Source organism: Ipomoea triloba, chromosome 13 (assembly GCF_003576645.1).
Source record: "Ipomoea triloba cultivar NCNSP0323 chromosome 13, ASM357664v1".
Taxonomy (NCBI): domain Eukaryota; kingdom Viridiplantae; phylum Streptophyta; class Magnoliopsida; order Solanales; family Convolvulaceae; genus Ipomoea; species Ipomoea triloba.
This window is the reverse complement of record NC_044928.1, coordinates 21,595,660-21,620,556: the sequence shown is the minus strand read 5'-3', so window position 1 is coordinate 21,620,556 and position 24,897 is coordinate 21,595,660. Positions and strand designations below refer to the sequence as shown.

The 24,897-nt window shown below is 35.4% G+C and overlaps 1 protein-coding gene and 3 long non-coding RNA genes across 6 annotated transcripts; all 4 read left to right on the top strand.

Moving 5' to 3' along the window:
- The first annotated feature begins 4,638 nt into the window (after positions 1-4,638).
- Positions 4,639-6,782, top strand: LOC116001353 (secreted RxLR effector protein 161-like). The gene is made up of 3 exons (XM_031241234.1): positions 4,639-4,891; positions 5,722-5,852; positions 6,597-6,782. Exons 1-3 carry the CDS (start codon positions 4,639-4,641, stop codon positions 6,780-6,782), a joined length of 570 nt encoding a protein of 189 aa, XP_031097094.1.
- A 778-nt stretch (positions 6,783-7,560) lies between these two features.
- Positions 7,561-11,829, top strand: LOC116001607. Of its 2 annotated transcripts, XR_004094258.1 has the most exons (4): positions 7,561-7,861; positions 7,940-8,170; positions 10,667-11,032; positions 11,167-11,829. It is a non-coding gene; the product is annotated as an uncharacterized LOC116001607 (long non-coding RNA). The 2 variants fall into 2 exon arrangements; XR_004094257.1 differs by having other exon boundaries at positions 10,667-11,829.
- A 1,186-nt stretch (positions 11,830-13,015) lies between these two features.
- On the top strand, positions 13,016-16,761 carry LOC116001808. 2 transcript variants are annotated; one of them, XR_004094294.1, is made up of 3 exons: positions 13,016-13,312; positions 13,395-13,625; positions 16,122-16,761. It is a non-coding gene; the product is annotated as an uncharacterized LOC116001808 (long non-coding RNA). The 2 variants fall into 2 exon arrangements; XR_004094293.1 differs by having other exon boundaries at positions 13,016-13,316.
- A 5,828-nt stretch (positions 16,762-22,589) lies between these two features.
- Positions 22,590-24,897, top strand: LOC116002212. The gene is made up of 3 exons (XR_004094403.1): positions 22,590-22,799; positions 23,766-23,919; positions 24,867-24,897. It is a non-coding gene; the product is annotated as an uncharacterized LOC116002212 (long non-coding RNA).

The window sequence follows — 24,897 nt, the reverse complement described above, 5'->3', positions numbered from 1 at the left end:
GTCTACACAAACGGCAGTCGGTTCAAAGACATCGCGTTCTACCGTACAGCCAGTAGAGTATATAGATCTCACGAGGCAAGGTTCAAAGGGTTACACCTACCTTTGCTATGCAGGAATCAACCGTTAAACGCAGTTGTTTCCGATTTCAAAATTCCCTTGAAAATCAATTTTTCATTCATGTGGGGGATTGTTGGAAAAATAACACTAAAATGCCATTTTAAGTGGCCATTTTGTGGTATAAATATATGTAGGGTCCACATCTGATTGGGTCGGGTCAAAGTGGATTCGGGTTCTTCGTAGTGAGACGAAGAGATCCATATATTGTACGCTCAAAATGGATAATGGGTGAATGATAAATTGGTTCTCAAAGTAAACCCATTGGAGATGGAATTTTAAGTGAGGAAAAGCATAGTAGCTTTGTCCCACATTAGTTGGGAATGAAGATTTGCCCCACTATAAATACAAGAGCCTTTTTAAGGCTAATTGACTTGTATGGCATAGAGGTTCTCTCTCGCGCGCAGGGGGGGTGCAAATCAAATCCCAAAATGAGTTCAGAAAAGCTTGAACTCATGTGCGCCGGCACCTGCGGGCACGAATGTCGTCCGGAAAAGTGGCTGGCCTTGCGGGCTTAAGTTATGCAAAAATTCCAAACAAGTTTTCCATCTCAGTCCACATAAGTTCGAGACATCAAGGTGAACTGACCTATCGATCGAGAGGTAGTTCGATGTCTCGAAGCTCAGCGGAGTCGATCTCTCGAAGGTCGTTCGCGTGCGATGTCTCGCTGCCGGCACGATGTCTCGAAGCTTGCACTTCTCGANATGTGTTCCCCACGGGTGAATTAACGGTTGGGTTATGTGAGAGCTAACTGTCGGGTGTCTTGAATAGTAGTGTGGGTGTTGTGTACCCCACGTGTGAATTAATGGTTGTGTTATGTGCCGAAGTTACCGACATAACGTGAAATTGTTTGTTGTTAGATTGCTTGCAGGTAGACTACGATTGTTGGGTAATGTTTATCTTACTATATTTATTATTGATGGTTGTTTTCGAAAACCTTTGTTTACTTTCGAGTGACCATGGATTCCCCTTACTTAGCCGTCGTGCTAACTACACTTCAATGTGTTCTTATTAGATGCAGTCTAGCGTGGGCCCTTGTGGCCGATGAGCTCTGAATAGGACGGGAGTCGAGGTTGAAGACTACTCCATCCGAGAATAGACACTCTGGAAGGATTAGTTCCATATGTACACTTTTGAATGTTGATGTGGTTGTTTGAGGTTGTAAGTTTAGCCTTAACGTTTGGGTATAGGAGTGATACCTAAGCGTGGCGGTAACACCTAGTTTTCTGCTGATAAGATGTAAGCTTCCGCAATGTATTATTAGGGATTTCGTAATAAATCCAAGATGTGAAAATTGGGGTGTTACACTAGCACATTAGTGCTTTAATGATTCGATTGTTGAATTGACATGTGCTAAGTGCGCAAAGTCAATTAACATGGGTTGAGTTGCAGGAAACTCGAGAAAGAATCACCTATATGAGAGAGAAGTGTGGGTCGCTTCAAAGGAGAATTGAAACGGGCTCAATTCTTTAGAAACTCTTGCAGAACCAGGCAGGTGTCCCACGACCAAAATGGGCACAGTCATGAGAACAGGACGTGGTTGGATGGTTCCTGTGTGAGATTTGTCAATGTCTACACAAACGGCAGTCGGTTCAAAGACATCGCGTTCTACCGTACAGCCAGTAGAGTATATAGATCTCACGAGGCAAGGTTCAAAGGGTTACACCTACCTTTGCTATGCAGGAATCAACCGTTAAACGCAGTTGTTTCCGATTTCAAAATTCCCTTGAAAATCAATTTTTCATTCATGTGGGGGATTGTTGGAAAAATAACACTAAAATGCCATTTTAAGTGGCCATTTTGTGGTATAAATATATGTAGGGTCCACATCTGATTGGGTCGGGTCAAAGTGGATTCGGGTTCTTCGTAGTGAGACGAAGAGATCCATATATTGTACGCTCAAAATGGATAATGGGTGAATGATAAATTGGTTCTCAAAGTAAACCCATTGGAGATGGAATTTTAAGTGAGGAAAAGCATAGTAGCTTTGTCCCACATTAGTTGGGAATGAAGATTTGCCCCACTATAAATACAAGAGCCTTTTTAAGGCTAATTGACTTGTATGGCATAGAGGTTCTCTCTCGCGCGCAGGGGGGGTGCAAATCAAATCCCAAAATGAGTTCAGAAAAGCTTGAACTCATGTGCGCCGGCACCTGCGGGCACGAATGTCGTCCGGAAAAGTGGCTGGCCTTGCGGGCTTAAGTTATGCAAAAATTCCAAACAAGTTTTCCATCTCAGTCCACATAAGTTCGAGACATCAAGGTGAACTGACCTATCGATCGAGAGGTAGTTCGATGTCTCGAAGCTCAGCGGAGTCGATCTCTCGAAGGTCGTTCGCGTGCGATGTCTCGCTGCCGGCACGATGTCTCGAAGCTTGCACTTCTCGACGTCTCGCGGCACGGGTATGTCTCGAGCGATGTCTCGATGGTTCGTAGTTTGGACCATGTCTCGCACTACGACTCCGGTAACCTCTCGAACGCGACGTTTCACCTACTGTGTCCGTTCAGAAATAACTCTTGATATTACGGAATTAATTTGATTAATTCCAATTATTATTTTCAGAGTTATTTCGTGAATAATGGGACTTGGTAGTGGGTGTAAGTGTTGGTTAATGGCAGAATTAAATTTCTGCTAAGTGGGAGGAGGTTACGAAATGGATTATCAATGCTATGATTAATGTTATGATCCACTCTCCTCTACTATATATTCGTTGTGAGCAGCAGGTTTGGAACACACCAAGAACACACAGCAATACACTGTTTTCTCCTCAAAACTCTACTCACATTTCCTTCTAGCCACCTGCGTTGAACCCACGTTCCTAGTTCGCCGGATCCAAGTTTGTGGGCTCAAACGATTGGATCGTAGTACGTTTTATCCTGGGAAACCTAGACCGCAACACTCCAGCACCCCGAGAGGCGGTAAATAAGGTTTTAAGGAGAGTGGCAACACGACTCGTGCTTCCAACCACCCGAGTTCGTCCGGATTTCATCCTCAACCGTAGTTCAGGAGTGTTTAACTTTGTGTAGGTTTATTTCTTGTTCTTTTTATCCTTCGTGGATATTTCTCAGTTGTAATTTCCATTATTTCCTTGTATTTTCGAGATCAGGTTTGTAACAAAACATGCCACTTTATTCAATTCTTTATGGGAAGTAAAAGAAAATGTTCAGACCACAGTATTGTCTTCCCTACAAGTTTCTGGTTTGTGTCATCATCCACTTATAAGTAACATTGCTCTTGAAACTATCAAACCAATGCACCTCTCTAGCAATCAGTGACCAGAATTTTTCTACATCTTCATTTTGCTTTCACAATTTTTTTTTACTTAGCTCAAAACAATTGAAACTAAAATTTCTTAAATAATTCATTGTTAATCTTAGAATGCTGAAGAGGGTATGCAGTGGAGCCATGAAAGTAAGCCATCAAAACAGAGAACATTGATCTCCAGTATAACCAAAAAAAAATATGTACATGGTTATCGTACTTATGGATGATGGTGAACTCAGATCGCATGCACACATTTTGTTTCTTTCAAGCTTGATATCTGGTTTTAACATCTCTAACTGAATAGTACTTTGCTCATAAGCCTTTCTACCTTGGTTTCAACTTAAAACAGTACATTTTGGGTTTCGCTGCCAAGAACTGGAGCAGTAGTAATCAAATAGGAAGCATGTCGTTTCTTGGCCAAGTAAGCAAATTGTTGATTAAAACCATTTTGGATATTTTCAAGTAACTAGCAGCGAAGCGCCTCAAACGGATCTCCCCCTCCATTGTTCTCATCGCCAACAACTTCTCTTATACTACCTCGTCGTCTCCTACGAAAGGTGATGCCGACCAAAACAACGTCGTGCTGCCAACCACAACGGCGCTCACTCCTGACCAGAAATTGAGAATCGAATTCAACAAATTCCTAGCCAAGCGAAACGCAAACTCAAGCTCTATGCGAAGAAAGTCTCTAATTCTGTTGTTAATGGAGAATTGAAGCAGACACGAGAGTGTGCAAACCGAGCATCGACGAGGGAGAAGCGAACGGCAAACTACCATGAGGAAAATGGCGCCTACGAAAGAGTCCAACTTATTGTGAACAAATCCAACCAAATCCATATTGCGAAGAAACAAAGAGAATTTCTCAATTTCCACGCACGTGCACCATATGAAGTTCCTAAAATAACCTTGCTCAACAAAATAAAACCAAAGCAACTGAAAAAACCAATTAAAAAATAATTAAACATGCACCGTTGATTGAATAAAATAAAGGGTTCAGATTAGTTCTTAGGTTCTTACTTAAAGATGGGTTCCTATATGATTGTTCACCTATATATATATATATATATATATATATATATAGGGTCATGTTCAGGTGTGGCCGCGTCCTTACGTGCGGCCGTGCGGTTTACACCACTCAATGTTGGTGAGGGGGAGTCTCTTGAAGATCCAGAGCGGTATAGAAGACTTGTGGGCAAATTAAATTATCTTACTATCACTCGCCCGGATATTGCTTTTCCGGTGAGTGTGGTGAGTCAGTTCATGGCATCTCCTACAAAGTCTCACTGGGAAGCTGCAGTTCGAGTCGTAAAATATCTAAAGGGTGCTCCCGGGAAAGGAATTTTGTGTGCTAGTCATGGGAATATGGGTGTTGAGGCTTTCTCTGATGCTGATTGGGCAGGGTCACCGAGTGACAGGAGGTCGACAACAGGGTATTGTGCGTTTTTCGGTGGCAATCTGGTTCTTGGAAGAGTAAGAAGCAGAGTGTTGTGTCTCGCTCGAGTGCAGAGTCCGAGTATAGAGCGATGGCCCATGTAGCCTGTGAGGTGACGTGGTTGTGTAATATTCTTGGAGAGATTGGGGTAGAGGTGAATAAACCAGTTCCGCTGTGGTGTGACAATAAAGCCGCTATACACATTTTGAATAATCCAGTATTTCATGAGCTCACTAAACATATTGAGGTAGATTGTCACTTTGTAAGAGACAAGATTCAGCAAGGACTACTCTCTACTGTTCATGTCCGAACCGGTGATCAGTTGGCAGACTTGTTTACAAAAGGTCTCGGCAGGGCCCGGGTTGAGTATATTTGTAACAAGCTGGGCATAATTGACATCTATGCTCCAACTTGAGGGGGAGTGTTAGAAGAATAAGGGAAGTTAGAGTTTTGTTAGAGTTTTTCTCTCTTTGCCTTGTATTTCTCCATTTCAGTGTGTGGCTAGTAGCTCAATTAGTCTGTATATAAATAGGCTTCATCCTTGTACAGCTGATATATGAAAATACGCACTGATCTTCCTAAACCTCCAACACTTAACAAGTATGATTGGCTTAGCCATCCTACTGCTATGCTTTTCTTCTTAGTATTGACTCCAAAATGTAGGGGAAAAGGTGGATGACAAAAAAAAAAAGAAAAGAAAAATAAAACTAGAGCAATAACTATTAGATTCCCTGCAAATTAACTAGTCACAAGTACTTGGTTGTCAAGAAGGACTTTTTGCTGCATAAATTTGTCTTATCCTAGGGGTGTGTCATTATTTATTTTCAACAGATGTATATTCTTTATTTTTCAGGACCAGTGACTGGAGGACATTGAAATGAAAATTAAGATATCAATTGTGAAAATGTCAGCATTGTTCATAGAGCCTGCTAAAGCAGAAGAGTGCTTTCATAAGCTGGACAAAGTGAAAGATAAGGGAATATTTAATGCACTGGAAAAGGTGTTAACTCAAGTGGCTGGAAGAAATGCTCAGTTGATAAGGGTGGGTTTTTTTTGTTTTTGTTTTTGTTTTTGTTTTTTTTAAAAGATTTTTGTTTTTTCAATTTTTGTTTTTTACTTTGGTTCATTTGCTTTAACGAACTGTGACCATTTGTTTGTTTTTTTGTTTTTTTTTTTTTGTTTTTTTTTTGTTTTTTTTTTTGTTTTTTGTTTTTTTTGTTTTTTTTGTTTTGTTTTGTTTTGTTTTTTTCCAATTTCAACTAGGTTGTGGAAATTCTTTGTAGAGTATAGAACATTCCTTTATGGTTTCAGTATTTTCATAATCTGTTAGAAATTCTTTGCTTAGTTGTTTGACCTTTAGGGTATCCCTGAAGGTGTGTTAATGTGCTAACTACTGGTTCATTTTAGTCTTACAAATGTGACTATCACAATTCACAAGTCACAAATGTTATAGTGATGGTCCTTGAAGTTTAGCGTTATTATGTTTCATATTTCTTTAGAGGAAAGATGCGATTTGTTTGCAACTGGTTGCTATTGGGAATTAAAGTTCCTGAATTTAAGGTTTCCACCACAATAGCTTGTTTGAATGCCGTGATTTTGTTTTTAATAAGTTGAACCCTGTGAAGCTGTGATACTTTTGTTGCTTATCCATCTTTGTTTGGTAATTATTTATTTATTTTCTCTATGCTTTTGTCAACTGAATTGATTTTCCATTAGTATTCTTTTAGTTGGGTTATTCATCAGAGTTTGATAAGAATTTTGTCCATTGGAACTCTCTTGTTTGCAGGATAATCTTTTGACAGTAATTGGAGATAGCAGTCCACATTTTGAGTTTCTGCAATTACTCTTTAAGAAGTGCTCATTTAATATATTTAATTCCCAGCATGTTCACTCTATGCTAGAGCGTCTCTCACTTGACAGATTTAAGGATTTGGAGCATTCTTGTGTTCAACTCCTATTGGTAAGACCATAAACTATATCTAATATCTTCAGAGATGCTAAATTTTATTAATCAAGTTTTAAGGTCATTCTTATACACGCACAAACCTGTAATCTAATACTGTAATTAGTTCGTGGTTGCACACGGAAACCACCCTGTGGGCACAGTATCAAACCAAGACAGCAATTTCATCATGAGGAATGCATTTGGCCCTATTAGAAATAGTGAATTCCCACGGTGCACAGGTTATCTACCCCTGGTGCACAGTTTATGTGACCCGTGTGCACATTAAATCTGCCCCAAGTGCACAGAAGGACTACAGACTCAGCCATGCGGCCACTTAACAAATGAAACACAGCCCATCAATCAGACATTGTAGTTGGTACTTTTTACAAGTGAATGATCTTCTACGGTGCGACACATATATAGTGTGTTTCTCAATATGAGTGTACTGGTATATTTATTTAATTACTTAACTGTATGTTTTTCCTACCATCCCATAGACAGTAAGGAGGTATGACTAGTGTTGGATATTACTAAAATGCCCTTATATTTGGGCGGGAAAATTTGTCCAGCCACTGTATATATAATATATATATATAGAGTTTATTTTCAAAAAAAATATAAATAGTTTCAAAATAAAGTTATTTCCATATTATTATTTAACTTAGTAAAAATGTTCTCAAAATCAATTATTTTACTATGGGCCTTAGGTAATTATTTTCTGAGCTATGATTTTACTAACCCAAAAAAGTATTTGAGTCGCGCAAATATCATTACCTAATCCCAAATCATTTCAAGACAAAATAAATCTGTTATTCTGTTATAACCACCGGCTTGGACTCCCGTCTCTCTTCCTTATAGGCGACGGCGGTTGCTAGGCAGAGCGGCAGCGACGGGACGAACTTCTTGCGGCATCCTCTGGTTTTCCGGCGTGGTCTTCTCCTCCGACCGAGGCGTAGCAGCCGCCGACCTCCTCACCCTCTCGTCTCTCTGTACCTCTCTCTCCAGCGTAGCGTGGGTTGTTTCTCCTTGAGCGACGAACGGAGCTACGGCAGTAGCGGAGGTGACGGCGGCGGCAGTGTCTTCCCCGGCGAATCTTGGAACCGTAGGTGATGCTTTTGATATTTGAAGTTTAATAATCTTGGCCTATTGCAAATTTGTCTCATTTGCCCTTACAATCCTGCTAGCCTGACTGAGTACCTCACCCCGATTCAACGATCTCGGCTCACTCTGCTCACTGGACAGCCGTAGCTCCGGCAGCGACGGCAACGATCTCGGCCCCGCAGCACACCGGCAGCGACCGCAACGGCAGACACGGCACGACTTCGGAGTGAACAGTGTTGGATCTTCTGCGCAGCAACTTAAGTGTTTCTCTCTTTTGTCCTCCTCGTAGCAACAGATTCTCTCCATTCTCTGAGGTAATCTCTATCCTCTCTACTTCTCTGCAATAATATGATTCTTTGGGAGGGTCAAATTCATGTTTTTAAATAAAACTGGGGGTTTTGATTTTGAGTATGTTGAAATAATGAAGGGGGGCCTTTGTTTTTACACTTCATACTGCAAGGTATAAATATGGTGGGGTTAAAATCAAGATGCTATTCTAGTATTCTGGTTCAATTGTTTACTAGCACAATTTATTTTAAGAAAACCTGTGATTTATGTGTTATTTGTGACTGATAAATGTCTTATGTTTGACTGTGACTATAACTAGTATTGGTACATGCTTTGCTTTGATCTGTAATACTCCCAAACTGCATATGCTTCTTCTCACAATATGGCTGCCTTTCCCTGCAACACAGCTGCACAATGTCACACAATGTCAATCTGACCTTAGAAATGAGAAAATCAAATCACTGTGAGGAAAACTTCTTCCTAGTAGCCTCAAGATTGACAAGCTGTTCAATTCTAATGGCCTCAAAGGTTGCTAGGTGGTATGAGTATCAGGAATTCTCTATATGATAAAAAGTTTTGAGTCCCTAATACACATTGGGTCTAAAAAATAAGGTGTTGTAGACCTCCATTTCTCTGACCCAGTTACAATTTGGACCTTTAAGGAACTTCCATGCTCAGCAACCACAGAGTACATACTAACCTCAATAATAGCAGCTTCTCTCAGTTCTCCTTAAAGCATCTATACCATTTCCTTCAACTTTTGGATTTTACTTTCCAGGACGATGTTCGTTGTTTCCATTGAACAAAACTTAGCACCATTCCCCGTGAAACCTCCAGTGCCACTCTGAGTGTTGTGTGAGACAAATTGATTACTTCCAGGAGATCCATTACCTCTATTTGATTTTCCCATAGACCGTACAGACTTCACATACTTAAATCTATCATTGTTGGGGGCAATACTCTTTATTCCTAAACTTTCTCTACAATAAGAAATTGCATTATTTTCTTCTAATGCTTGCTTTATGGTATCATCTTGCAAAGAAATATTTACTGGCTCATCATCTGAGCCTTTCCCTTCATCTATTATGCCTAATGTTTTTATGTAATATTCAGACTTTGCGGTGTGTTCTTTTTCTGTCCAAGTATCTCCTTCCTTTTATATTTTCATTTTTTTTCGTTTTTTCTTTTTTAATCTTGACTCTTGTCCTTTATTATTTCTTTCTTGTATCTGTTAGTTTGTACCATTTTGGCTTAATGGCTTATGCATATATACCATTTTCGCTAATGTATTCATGTGAATATCATTTATAAACTACGCTTATCAGTTATCACAAAACCTCTTAATTTGAATGTTATATAAGCCCCAAAGCCCTTGCATTAGCCTCGGCTTACTCCTCCTAGGAATATATGGTCGGCTTGAGTTGTGTCAATTAAAATGTAACTACAAGTTTAAATTTTGTTTGATGTTTAGTTTATTACTAAAAAAATGTTACGGGTGAATGTCTTATGGGTTCTTTTTTTTCTTGTTTCGTAACCCATTAAGGTGAATGTCTCTTCAGTGTGATGGTTTTTAAAGGGTGAGTTACTTCCCTTGATAAATGCATTTAGGTTAGAGACTTCTTTTTGGTTAAAAGAAGTGTAAAAGAAAAACAACTAGCTTCAAGTTAAGAAGAATAGTTATCTATTGAAAAGTTGAATCCCATCCATGATTACAAGTGTACTTATTAGGGGGAATACCGAATATCAATTCTAATTCTACTAGGAATCATCATAGAATATTTCATTTATAAAAGAAACAAAATATTGCAAGTAATTTCTATTCGTGATAGTTTTCTAATACCATTAAGATTAAAAATAAGTATGTAACTCCATCATTATAGGTTTCTTCTACTCACAATTATAATGAAATATTTAATTAATTTAGAAAAGAAACAAACTATTATAAGTATTATTGGTGATAGTTTCCTAATACTATTAAATGTAATCCCAATCTCTGTAGGTTTCTATACCTCATTCTCTCATCTAGTTCTTCTTCAAACTTAGTTTACTCAGCTATGTTTGCCATCTTCTTCCTTAGGCAGCTGTTAGATGCATAGCTAGACTCTCATATTTAAAAGATTTATTGATTGATAGTTGGTTGTGCATATCAAAATAAAGTTATTTCCTTTTTTTTTTTTTTTTGAATACACCATATTATTATTTAACTTAGTAAAAATGTTCTCAAAATCAATTATTTTACTATGGACCTTAAATAATTATTTTCTGAGCTATGATTTTACTAACCCAAAACGTATTTGAGTCGCGCAAATATCATTTTATATCTATTATTACCTAATCCCAAATCATTTCAAATCCCATATCTATACTATTTATGGAAGTGTTTATGAGTAAATATGAAATTGTATTCCTCCGTACATATACTACATATCTTGAGAGATCTATTACCTATTTGAACTTAATGTTACTTTGGGTAGAGTGTGTTAACCTTAATACTTAAGCTATGTTTGTGAAACTATTTGCAGGTCATCATGTTGAGTTTTTGGTCAGATCACCAAAAAGTCATAGCGGAGAACAAAGAGCTGCACAAGGTGAAGGAAGAACTCCTTAAGGAGGTGAAGTATCTTCAGGAGAAGCGAGAGCACCACGAAGGACTGGCGAATGTGCTTGTGGCCCATAAAGCAGATGTGGATGCTCTTGTGATTAGCCAGCTGACAGAAATCGAAAAACTTAAGCAGCTCCTCAAAATACAAGAAGGCTATCTTCAGCAGCAAAAGGATACGTGGAATGAACTGAAGGGCCTCCTTCAAAAGAGAAATAAAGAAGTGGATGATGTGGTGGCCTTAGGCTTTTCTTGCCTACCATCATCATCCACTGATTAGGGTGATTAGGTATGAAGGGGTGTGACCTTCATTTTTATCAGTTTCTTCTTTCACTACTTGCATTAAACTTTGTTGTTTTTTGTTGAATGCATGGAGAAGAATAGAACCCCAGAATCCAAATATCTTCTGATTAGGGTGATTAGGTATGAAGGGGTGTGACCTTCATTTTTATCAGTTTCTTCTTTCACTACTTGCATTAAACTTTGTTGTTTTTTGTTGAATGCATGGAGAAGAATAGAACCCCAGAATCCAAATATCTTCTGATTAGGGTGATTAGGTATGAAGGGGTGTGACCTTCATTTTTATCAGTTTCTTCTTTCACTACTTGCATTAAACTTTGTTGTTTTTTGTTGAATGCATGGAGAAGAATAGAACCCCAGAATCCAAATATCTTCTGATTAGGGTGATTAGGTATGAAGGGGTGTGACCTTCATTTTTATCAGTTTCTTCTTTCACTACTTGCATTAAACTTTGTTGTTTTTTGTTGAATGCATGGAGAAGAATAGAACCCCAGAATCCAAATATCTTCTGATTAGGGTGATTAGGTATGAAGGGGTGTGACCTTCATTTTTATCAGTTTCTTCTTTCACTACTTGCATTAAACTTTGTTGTTTTTTGTTGAATGCATGGAGAAGAATAGAACCCCAGAATCCAAATATCTTCTGATTAGGGTGATTAGGTATGAAGGGGTGTGACCTTCATTTTTATCAGTTTCTTCTTTCACTACTTGCATTAAACTTTGTTGTTTTTTGTTGAATGCATGGAGAAGAATAGAACCCCAGAATCCAAATATCTTCTAGCGTGAAGTTGCTTGCCTTATCATTTTTTTGTTGTTGATTCATTGCCTTATATAGCTATTCAAACTCTTTTATTCTTAAATTATTTTTCTTAGGAATTAGGGGACTGTTATTAGATAATTTCTGAGAAGAATTGTGGTGATAGAGGGAAAGCTGTACAACTAACGAAGCTCAGCTCCAGAAATATTACAGCTATCTCAGGTTCAGTATTGAAGAATGAGGTGTCTATAGCCAAGGAAACTACTGAGAGTGGATACAGTGGAACAGGGAAAGGGAGAAAATGTGACAGACATACTTAGTTTTACCGACTGGTGGAAGGGTGAATCAGAACTAAGCAGAAAGCTTTTTTCTGAAGCAAATATTGGAGAAAGATATAGGGTTGGTTAAAAGCTACACCTCCTTCATTCGATAGAGGTTCGTTGCTTGGCATATGAAAGGCGAAGAGAGAAGATATGTGCTGCTAAGCTGCGGGGATTCAGATCAGAGGACTATGCATCCTTCAGCATGATAAAAATGATCCATCTTTCTGTTTTAGATATTGGGTAACATGGGAAGAAAAGAAAGAGGAAAATGCATTTTGATATTGATTGGGAAGATTTCATTATTGAAACCCTTCTACTTCATCAGGTCAGAGATCAGAAGAAAGAAGAGATTAAGAAGGGGTATCATATGTACAATGTGTGTGTGTACTTGAGCAAGACTAAAATGTTTGAGTGCGCTATCTGAAATTGTGTGAGAAATACTAAACACATATCTGNTGTAGTTGGTACTTTTTACAAGTGAATGATCTTCTACGGTGCGACACATATATAGTGTGTTTCTCAATATGAGTGTACTGGTATATTTATTTAATTACTTAACTGTATGTTTTTCCTACCATCCCATAGACAGTAAGGAGGTATGACTAGTGTTGGATATTACTAAAATGCCCTTATATTTGGGCGGGAAAATTTGTCCAGCCACTGTATATATAATATATATATATAGAGTTTATTTTCAAAAAAAATATAAATAGTTTCAAAATAAAGTTATTTCCATATTATTATTTAACTTAGTAAAAATGTTCTCAAAATCAATTATTTTACTATGGGCCTTAGGTAATTATTTTCTGAGCTATGATTTTACTAACCCAAAAAAGTATTTGAGTCGCGCAAATATCATTACCTAATCCCAAATCATTTCAAGACAAAATAAATCTGTTATTCTGTTATAACCACCGGCTTGGACTCCCGTCTCTCTTCCTTATAGGCGACGGCGGTTGCTAGGCAGAGCGGCAGCGACGGGACGAACTTCTTGCGGCATCCTCTGGTTTTCCGGCGTGGTCTTCTCCTCCGACCGAGGCGTAGCAGCCGCCGACCTCCTCACCCTCTCGTCTCTCTGTACCTCTCTCTCCAGCGTAGCGTGGGTTGTTTCTCCTTGAGCGACGAACGGAGCTACGGCAGTAGCGGAGGTGACGGCGGCGGCAGTGTCTTCCCCGGCGAATCTTGGAACCGTAGGTGATGCTTTTGATATTTGAAGTTTAATAATCTTGGCCTATTGCAAATTTGTCTCATTTGCCCTTACAATCCTGCTAGCCTGACTGAGTACCTCACCCCGATTCAACGATCTCGGCTCACTCTGCTCACTGGACAGCCGTAGCTCCGGCAGCGACGGCAACGATCTCGGCCCCGCAGCACACCGGCAGCGACCGCAACGGCAGACACGGCACGACTTCGGAGTGAACAGTGTTGGATCTTCTGCGCAGCAACTTAAGTGTTTCTCTCTTTTGTCCTCCTCGTAGCAACAGATTCTCTCCATTCTCTGAGGTAATCTCTATCCTCTCTACTTCTCTGCAATAATATGATTCTTTGGGAGGGTCAAATTCATGTTTTTAAATAAAACTGGGGGTTTTGATTTTGAGTATGTTGAAATAATGAAGGGGGGCCTTTGTTTTTACACTTCATACTGCAAGGTATAAATATGGTGGGGTTAAAATCAAGATGCTATTCTAGTATTCTGGTTCAATTGTTTACTAGCACAATTTATTTTAAGAAAACCTGTGATTTATGTGTTATTTGTGACTGATAAATGTCTTATGTTTGACTGTGACTATAACTAGTATTGGTACATGCTTTGCTTTGATCTGTAATACTCCCAAACTGCATATGCTTCTTCTCACAATATGGCTGCCTTTCCCTGCAACACAGCTGCACAATGTCACACAATGTCAATCTGACCTTAGAAATGAGAAAATCAAATCACTGTGAGGAAAACTTCTTCCTAGTAGCCTCAAGATTGACAAGCTGTTCAATTCTAATGGCCTCAAAGGTTGCTAGGTGGTATGAGTATCAGGAATTCTCTATATGATAAAAAGTTTTGAGTCCCTAATACACATTGGGTCTAAAAAATAAGGTGTTGTAGACCTCCATTTCTCTGACCCAGTTACAATTTGGACCTTTAAGGAACTTCCATGCTCAGCAACCACAGAGTACATACTAACCTCAATAATAGCAGCTTCTCTCAGTTCTCCTTAAAGCATCTATACCATTTCCTTCAACTTTTGGATTTTACTTTCCAGGACGATGTTCGTTGTTTCCATTGAACAAAACTTAGCACCATTCCCCGTGAAACCTCCAGTGCCACTCTGAGTGTTGTGTGAGACAAATTGATTACTTCCAGGAGATCCATTACCTCTATTTGATTTTCCCATAGACCGTACAGACTTCACATACTTAAATCTATCATTGTTGGGGGCAATACTCTTTATTCCTAAACTTTCTCTACAATAAGAAATTGCATTATTTTCTTCTAATGCTTGCTTTATGGTATCATCTTGCAAAGAAATATTTACTGGCTCATCATCTGAGCCTTTCCCTTCATCTATTATGCCTAATGTTTTTATGTAATATTCAGACTTTGCGGTGTGTTCTTTTTCTGTCCAAGTATCTCCTTCCTTTTATATTTTCATTTTTTTTCGTTTTTTCTTTTTTAATCTTGACTCTTGTCCTTTATTATTTCTTTCTTGTATCTGTTAGTTTGTACCATTTTGGCTTAATGGCTTATGCATATATACCATTTTCGCTAATGTATTCATGTGAATATCATTTATAAACTACGCTTATCAGTTATCACAAAACCTCTTAATTTGAATGTTATATAAGCCCCAAAGCCCTTGCATTAGCCTCGGCTTACTCCTCCTAGGAATATATGGTCGGCTTGAGTTGTGTCAATTAAAATGTAACTACAAGTTTAAATTTTGTTTGATGTTTAGTTTATTACTAAAAAAATGTTACGGGTGAATGTCTTATGGGTTCTTTTTTTTCTTGTTTCGTAACCCATTAAGGTGAATGTCTCTTCAGTGTGATGGTTTTTAAAGGGTGAGTTACTTCCCTTGATAAATGCATTTAGGTTAGAGACTTCTTTTTGGTTAAAAGAAGTGTAAAAGAAAAACAACTAGCTTCAAGTTAAGAAGAATAGTTATCTATTGAAAAGTTGAATCCCATCCATGATTACAAGTGTACTTATTAGGGGGAATACCGAATATCAATTCTAATTCTACTAGGAATCATCATAGAATATTTCATTTATAAAAGAAACAAAATATTGCAAGTAATTTCTATTCGTGATAGTTTTCTAATACCATTAAGATTAAAAATAAGTATGTAACTCCATCATTATAGGTTTCTTCTACTCACAATTATAATGAAATATTTAATTAATTTAGAAAAGAAACAAACTATTATAAGTATTATTGGTGATAGTTTCCTAATACTATTAAATGTAATCCCAATCTCTGTAGGTTTCTATACCTCATTCTCTCATCTAGTTCTTCTTCAAACTTAGTTTACTCAGCTATGTTTGCCATCTTCTTCCTTAGGCAGCTGTTAGATGCATAGCTAGACTCTCATATTTAAAAGATTTATTGATTGATAGTTGGTTGTGCATATCAAAATAAAGTTATTTCCTTTTTTTTTTTTTTTTGAATACACCATATTATTATTTAACTTAGTAAAAATGTTCTCAAAATCAATTATTTTACTATGGACCTTAAATAATTATTTTCTGAGCTATGATTTTACTAACCCAAAACGTATTTGAGTCGCGCAAATATCATTTTATATCTATTATTACCTAATCCCAAATCATTTCAAATCCCATATCTATACTATTTATGGAAGTGTTTATGAGTAAATATGAAATTGTATTCCTCCGTACATATACTACATATCTTGAGAGATCTATTACCTATTTGAACTTAATGTTACTTTGGGTAGAGTGTGTTAACCTTAATACTTAAGCTATGTTTGTGAAACTATTTGCAGGTCATCATGTTGAGTTTTTGGTCAGATCACCAAAAAGTCATAGCGGAGAACAAAGAGCTGCACAAGGTGAAGGAAGAACTCCTTAAGGAGGTGAAGTATCTTCAGGAGAAGCGAGAGCACCACGAAGGACTGGCGAATGTGCTTGTGGCCCATAAAGCAGATGTGGATGCTCTTGTGATTAGCCAGCTGACAGAAATCGAAAAACTTAAGCAGCTCCTCAAAATACAAGAAGGCTATCTTCAGCAGCAAAAGGATACGTGGAATGAACTGAAGGGCCTCCTTCAAAAGAGAAATAAAGAAGTGGATGATGTGGTGGCCTTAGGCTTTTCTTGCCTACCATCATCATCCACTGATTAGGGTGATTAGGTATGAAGGGGTGTGACCTTCATTTTTATCAGTTTCTTCTTTCACTACTTGCATTAAACTTTGTTGTTTTTTGTTGAATGCATGGAGAAGAATAGAACCCCAGAATCCAAATATCTTCTGATTAGGGTGATTAGGTATGAAGGGGTGTGACCTTCATTTTTATCAGTTTCTTCTTTCACTACTTGCATTAAACTTTGTTGTTTTTTGTTGAATGCATGGAGAAGAATAGAACCCCAGAATCCAAATATCTTCTAGCGTGAAGTTGCTTGCCTTATCATTTTTTTGTTGTTGATTCATTGCCTTATATAGCTATTCAAACTCTTTTATTCTTAAATTATTTTTCTTAGGAATTAGGGGACTGTTATTAGATAATTTCTGAGAAGAATTGTGGTGATAGAGGGAAAGCTGTACAACTAACGAAGCTCAGCTCCAGAAATATTACAGCTATCTCAGGTTCAGTATTGAAGAATGAGGTGTCTATAGCCAAGGAAACTACTGAGAGTGGATACAGTGGAACAGGGAAAGGGAGAAAATGTGACAGACATACTTAGTTTTACCGACTGGTGGAAGGGTGAATCAGAACTAAGCAGAAAGCTTTTTTCTGAAGCAAATATTGGAGAAAGATATAGGGTTGGTTAAAAGCTACACCTCCTTCATTCGATAGAGGTTCGTTGCTTGGCATATGAAAGGCGAAGAGAGAAGATATGTGCTGCTAAGCTGCGGGGATTCAGATCAGAGGACTATGCATCCTTCAGCATGATAAAAATGATCCATCTTTCTGTTTTAGATATTGGGTAACATGGGAAGAAAAGAAAGAGGAAAATGCATTTTGATATTGATTGGGAAGATTTCATTATTGAAACCCTTCTACTTCATCAGGTCAGAGATCAGAAGAAAGAAGAGATTAAGAAGGGGTATCATATGTACAATGTGTGTGTGTACTTGAGCAAGACTAAAATGTTTGAGTGCGCTATCTGAAATTGTGTGAGAAATACTAAACACATATCTGTATTACTGAAGTGAAGAGCTACCTCCGGTGTGTCATCGTCCAGTTGAGTGTGAAACCATAATTATATGCGTTTAGTTAGCATGCCCATTACATATACGACGTGTGTGCAGATTAGATTATATGTGTGTGCATTTTTCAGATTAGATTATATGTATGTGCATTTTTGTGTGTGTTGCTGTAATATAGAGGTTTATAGCCGTTTCAGGTGCGTGTATACCCATCTATGTGTGCATAAGACGTATACATGCTTAGTAGTTAGTATGAATAGGACCTATCCAGGGTAAGTAAAAATGAAAAAGTAAGTGCGTAAACGACATTCCAACCAAATTTATTACATCTAAATAAATAAACTCCGCATTCGAAATTAATAGACGAAAATAATATGTTCGTAGTTTAATCTGAATATTAATTTATGTTTGGGTTCACCCCTCCTTTCTATTAAAAAAATATTAATGTTATAAATATAATTCTGAGGTTTCTTGATGGTAAGGACAAAGATTTTACTTCAAAGTGTTCAATTTGGAAAGCATTTACAGGTAGCAGACAAGAATTATAGTTTGTATGGCACATTTTGTATAGTTTTTTTGTTGAAATGAATTGATCTGACATGCATGAATTATGTTTGTTTCATGTAAGACATCATATAATGTGATTAGCATCTATATAATACTATAGTTTAACATATCAATATTTATATTTTCAGGAACTTTGGTAATCATAATTTAAAAGTTATTAAACAACAAACACATAGTTACAGTTATTTAGTAAGTAAATGGTAAGCAACACTTGACATTTGAAATTTGTAATGTTCTTTACACTCCTTTCTTTATTGTATTTGGTCTTATAAAGAAAAACATAACCAGTGCGAATTGCTGTAATCATAGATTTTGAATGATTTTAATTAACAAAAATAAAAATTATTATTGCTAACATACTATAGTTTAACATATCAATATTTATATTTGCAAGAACTTTGGTACCTGCAAATATTTTTTTTAATCTTATCTCAACATATGAGAATAACATACCTTTAATATTTATATTAATTATTATTGATATCAAATTAACATAATTATTAAATTACAAAATTATATATATTAATGAATAAAGCTGATATCACATCTGTATATATAAAATTTAATAACATTAATAGTTTTAATAATAACATTGTATAAGTTAATATTTAAAATTTTTAGTATGTGCGTCACATAAATGTCATACTAATATATATATATATATATAAACAAGATTCTGGTAAATAAAAAAAATTTCGTTTTCCCGCCCAATCATAACTACGTAGTTTTGATAAATATGTAAAACTAGTATGCCACCCGTGCGATGCACGGACTAAATATTTGAAATATTAAAATAATTTTTGTTATTAAAAACTATTAATTTATTAAATTTATATATATACAGAATATCTATGCTTTATTCATTATATATATATTTTTATTATTTAATAAATTATGTTAATTTGATATGATAAAATTATGAACATAAATATTTGTAATTAAAATATAAATTGATGTTTAAGGTGTTAATTACTAAAAATAATAAACTATATTAAAAGAGTTGAATACAATGACCTTGTGGTCTAGTGGCATCCAGTTGTACCCCTATATGGAAAGAGTGTGTTCGAGAAAGTAGTTATGAACAGATATTACATTGCAATAGAGTCAATAGTACTAAAAAAAAAAAGCATTTAAAATTTCACCCGTCCAAAACATGGTATTAATTCGGTCTATTATATAAGATATACTCTAAGAGTATTAAGCGATAGTATACAATATTAACTAAATGATATGAATATGTGATTGCATGTAAATTCATTCTTTTCTGACAAATAATAAATTAAGTATAAAACATATACAAAAAGCTACATAATTAAACTTATATGTTGTGAATTTGTGATGCAAAAATAGAACATATTATAAAATTCATGTAATATTATGATAATTTTAATACAAAAAATCAATAATAGATTCAAATTGTTCTAACATAATACAAAGAATTAAATTCTACTATAAATTTAAAATTTAAAATTTAAAAAATTGTTCAAGAATTAATTTTTGAGTACTATTGACTCTAACACATTGTAGTATTTGTTTACTATACTTTTAAAAATTGTTTAAAATAAAAACACATGGTTACAAAACAATTATTTTCACAAATCTAAATTAGAGATGTAAAATAATAAATTTTAGACAATTTTTTTAAAGAAAAATGATAATTAAAAAGAAATTTTTTTTATAAATACTGTATGTTAAGACAAACTTATAAATTTTGAGAAAGAAATAACCAGATATAATATTTAGATACATCATATTGCAATAACACGCACTATTATGATACTAAATCTCAATCCAATACAAACTATGACACCTGATCTAGTTTCTAGCTCCAACTAACTCAAACCCAACAACTCATCTTTTAAATGCTACAACTCACTCATTTGAAACCCTGAATACCCGTTTTTCATTCTTGCGCAACTCCACCTCCCGCTCCTTCAAAGATAACATGAGAAAGAATCGTACTTGAATCGTCTTTGGTTTCTTTATTTCCGCAGATACTGTGATTGTCTCAACCCCATTGAAGAATGACTTTCTTCAAGTTCATCATTGAAAAATATAAATAACTATATGAGTTCTTAAATTTTGATGATTTACAAAGAATATAATAATCTAATAAAATATACTAAACTTAAATTAATAGTAAAAAATACAATTACACATATTAAAGAATAATATAAATTGGGTCATACAATATGTATAATGATCCAACGGTTCAAAAATTAATAAGGCGATCCCGACCCCCAAACAAATGAAACCTGACCCAACAATAACAAATCCACATATTTCTTCGCTCCAACCAACATTTCTTTGTAAAATCATAGGTTACTATCCCGATCTCTACTAAATTTCCAGGGTCGTATTGTTGGTCATGACTGCTATCATTTAGTCATAAAAAAATCGTATTCAACAAAACACCTAAGTAAATATCAATATAAAAAAAAGTTATTTAGTAAAATGTAAAATAACAAATTGTTGGCTTAAATCTGAGTTTTTGAAAATTTTTAATTTTTTAAAAAGTTTAAATGCATAATTTAGAATGAAAGAATAAGTTTAAGTATAATATTTAGCATAATTCCAAATATATAATAGTTTTATCCCAATTATAATTTTAAAAAATATTGTAATTTCTTTGGAACGATTCATTTTCGGGTTTCATACATAAAATTCTCCTTCACTCTGTCTCTTATCTTCTCCACTGCTCACCACTCTTACCCTCACTTTCTTTATCTCTTACCTTCCGCTGCTCTCACCCACCCATCGTTCTCTCTCCGGCTCTCCGACTCGCACCCAGTCACCCCTCTATCCCTCTCAATCTATCCGTGAATCCATCTCTGCCTCTCTGTGGAACCGTCACTCCGTCTCCCGTTCTCTACCTCTCGGTGTGACTCATTTGTCATCTCACTTTCTGAGTTTTAGATACTCATAGTCTCAACTCTCGTTCGCTCTTTCTAATATCTCTCTGCACAGGAAACCTTAAATTTGCTTAGAGAGTCGGAGAGCGGGAGAGAACGTGTAGTCCGGGGTATATTATTTTCCTTCAAGGGTTTGAGTTTTTCGACACAAATCTGTATTACAGTGTTTTCCATGTTCTTTAAGGGATTTATTAATTACTGCTTTATTTATTAATTTTTATTAGCCATTGTATTTTATGTTCTTTTAATTTATAATTTTTTATTTGTTTTGTTTTGTTTTTTATTTTTTATGTGCTTTATTTATTAGTTAAGTCAAAATATTTATTTATGTTTCCATAAATTTTAGTTGAATGCTTGTATAATGTTGGATTAGAACGTGTTCCCATGATGTCATAACTTATAAGAAGGTAGTTATAATTCACGGCTATGTGTAAACCTTCAAAGTGATTTTTGTGTAGTGGATTATTTTAAGATTTACATGTTGATGCAGTTCTCTACTTCCCTTGATAAACCAATGCAATTTTCTTGATATTTTTTAGTCAATTTGTATTGGTATTAGTGTAAAGAGATTTATTTGCTGCATTTGAATATTTTGGACCTTTTTTTAATGAAGAGAATCAATAATAATATGGAACAAAGAACTTGTGGCTCAAGTGACACATGAGAATATTTTATCTTAATATGTCAAATGTTCCCCTTTTTCATTTAATTCTATTATGCGGGGAGAAAAGCACGAGGAGAGCTCCTATTTGTGATTCACGGATTAAATATTTGAAATAATTAAATTATGATATATTATTATAAAATGTTAATGTTATTAAATTTTATATATCAAAAATAAATATGAGCATTTTATTCATTTTCAAACTTTTGTTATTTAATAATTATGTGCATTTGCTATGAAAATTATGAATTCAAATATTTTTAATTAAAATAGTATTTGATATAGATGATTTCATTCAATATTTGATCTCAATTACACATTTAAAAGATTTTCAAATTCTATTTTATTATACATTATCTTATTTTTAAAAGTTAATTTAATTATAATTAAATTTATTATGATAATTTTAATTTGAACAATGAATAATAAATTTGAATAAGATCAAATTATTATGAAATAATACGAATAATTAAATTCTATCATATATTTATTTAAGTTTAAACTTTTAAATATTGTACAAAAGTACTTTTAACACATTATTACAAAACAATTATTTTTACAAATCTAAATTAAATATAAAATAATAATCTTTATCATAATTAAAAAAAAAAAAAAACAAAAATTTACAAAATATTACGGAGAATATGTTAAGCCCACTTAAAATAATCATATATATTATATATATATATAGACACACACACCCAAACACAGCCCTAACCCTAACACACATCCCGCACAGCCGCACTCTTCGCCTCTCACCCCTCGCAAGTCGCATCGTCTCTCTGTCATGCAGCCTCTGCTGTTCTCCGCCTCGAAGTCTCCGGCTCTCCACCATCGGCCTCTCCAACTCTCTGACCTTGGCGCTCGCATCGTCTCTCTCTGTCTTGCACTCTCTGACCTTGGCGCTCGCATCGTCTCTCTCTGTCTTGCAGCCTCTCACCTTGGCGCTCGCATCGTCTCTCTCTGTCTTGCAGCCTCTCCGGTTCCGGTTCTCTGCCCTCGGCGTCTCCGGCTCCATGTCCTCAGCGCTTTCATGCTCGAAGGTGCTGGTAGATAGGCCCAGCCAACCTGGTAGAAGAGGGGTTGAGGAATTCCAAAGTCGTTTCTCCCCTCGCTCTAAATCTGCATCCTACCATAGAGCTTTCTTGCCAGGTTCACTATCTTTGAACTCTTTCTCTACTTGGGGTTTTTATTTTATTTTATTTTTTTATGTTCAAGTTGAGCGTTATCAATTCATTGTTGTAAGGTTTACTCCTTTATGTATTTATGTGGCTTTGTCTGTTTACATTTAATATTCCTTTTGAGTTTTCTGCATTTTGTTATATGAATACCTGAAAGGTCATAGCTTTCACCCTTTACTTTTCCTTTCCTTTACCTTAGTCATTCTTTTTAACTGTTTCCTTTTTTTTTTTGTTGGTTTTTACTAAGTGTATTAGCTTGTTACTATCAAAGGCTTATGCTAGATTACTGATGCATTTTGTGGGATTTGAATGTATATACATAATACATGAAGAGGCCATGAAGTTTTCTTATGAATGAGACAGGATTAGAGATAGTGGTTGCATATGGATGCATATCCTTTTTCTCTTTTTGTAATTTTTGTCTTCTTCTGCTTGATCATGCTGGAAATTGTAACATTGTTTTTATGAATGTACATATATGGAAAACAAAGTTCAAAATCATGAAAAAATACTGTAAGTCCATTATAAGAAATTTAAAGCTAACATATCAGGTATTGTTTCATGGTACAATTATCTTCAGCAGTGTGCTTTTTTATGCCCCTAATGTTAGTTGACCCCTTCAACTTTTTCATTCTTCTTTCCTCTGTCAACTATTAACTTTTAAAATTTCCTTTTTTGAGAGTGAAGATGCATTGAACATGTTTCTTTGTTAAATGTGTTCCATATATCACCCTAGTACTCAATGCTTACCCTGTTTTATTTTTTTGACTTTTAAATATTTATTTGTTTATAGTTTAGTCCTAATATAACATATTTTATCTGTTATGTTCATTTTTTAAATCAAAGATGTGGTAGTATGAGCTAGTTTCTTGATGAATGAATCTATTATTTGCATCATTCTTTCAATTAATGAAATCTGTTAAACCTCCTATACCAGGTGGAATCAGCAAATGTCAATGAGCATGCTAAAATTGGGTCAAGGAAACTGCTCAACATATGTCACATTCTCAACCTGGTATAGTGGGACAGAACCAACCAACGGGAGTTAATGTTCAAGCCCTTGCTAAGCTGACTCATGCTCTTGAAAAAAGGTTTGTCCATCTGCTGCATATGCTAATGACTATTCTTGGTGTTTGTTATGCTTTCTATAGTTGATGAATGCATAATAGAAATTCACATATATTTAAGATATAAAGAAGATGAGAAAATATCCTATTACAGCAAAACAATAACCCTTTAGTACAATTAGAAAATGAGATGCCTAATATACCTTACACATAGTACAATTAGAAAATGAGATGCCTAATATACCTTGCACATACTTACTTTTCTAATTGTAAAGCATTAACATGTCTTTTATCAATTTTGCAGAATAATTATTTAAGAATCCCTGCAAAAAAAAAGGTTAATAAAGCATACAAAAAAATATTTTATAACCAACAATTAAAGATACACCATTGATGAGTACCTTTAGTTCAATTGCTGTTTTAGTTTTCTCCCCACCTAATTGTAGCTTTAGTTTCTACCCCTTTTTGGCATTGAAAGAGACTTCTACTGTCCTTGCTTTGTTGATAGATACAGAGTTGTTTCCAGTGATTAGGCTTGCTTTGTTGATAGATACAGAGTTGTTTCCAGTGATTAGGCCATAACCTTTTTCATCATGGGTGAGCACTTTGCCAAATAATTCTGATGAGAGAACACACTCAATAGTAAATCTTAGTATGTATGATGGTCAAAACATCAATTCTATTATGGCTGCATAGATGTGGTTATGTTTATCAAATTGGTCACACAATTCACTTTGTTCAATTCAATAAACTTGGGTGTGTATTCTTTTAAGCAATCCAAAATTTATCTACTAAAGCTATCACTCTATCAGAACTTAAAAAAGGCATGCATTCAGTTTATTTTCTTTGAAATTTACACCAAAATATATATCCTTTCAATCTTTATAACCTAGGTGTTGGAATATATTTAGTAAATGTAAATGAATAAATATTGCTATTGGGGATTCTTACTTTACTCTTGATAATTTCAGGTGTACATGGTGATGAGAACCCTTGGTAATG

What these genes read in the sequence shown, in the direction of transcription:
- LOC116001353 (XM_031241234.1), top strand. Translation starts at nt 4,639, where the DNA reads ATGGCATCTCCTACAAAGTCTCACTGGGAAGCTGCAGTTCGAGTCGTA. An exon ending in CGCTCGAGTGCAGAGTCCGA is followed by an intron (nt 4,892 to 5,721) that starts GTATAGAGCGAT and finishes TGAAAATGTCAG; the next exon opens with CATTGTTCATAGAGCCTGCT. An exon ending in GAAATGCTCAGTTGATAAGG is followed by an intron (nt 5,853 to 6,596) that starts GTGGGTTTTTTT and finishes TCTTGTTTGCAG; the next exon opens with GATAATCTTTTGACAGTAAT.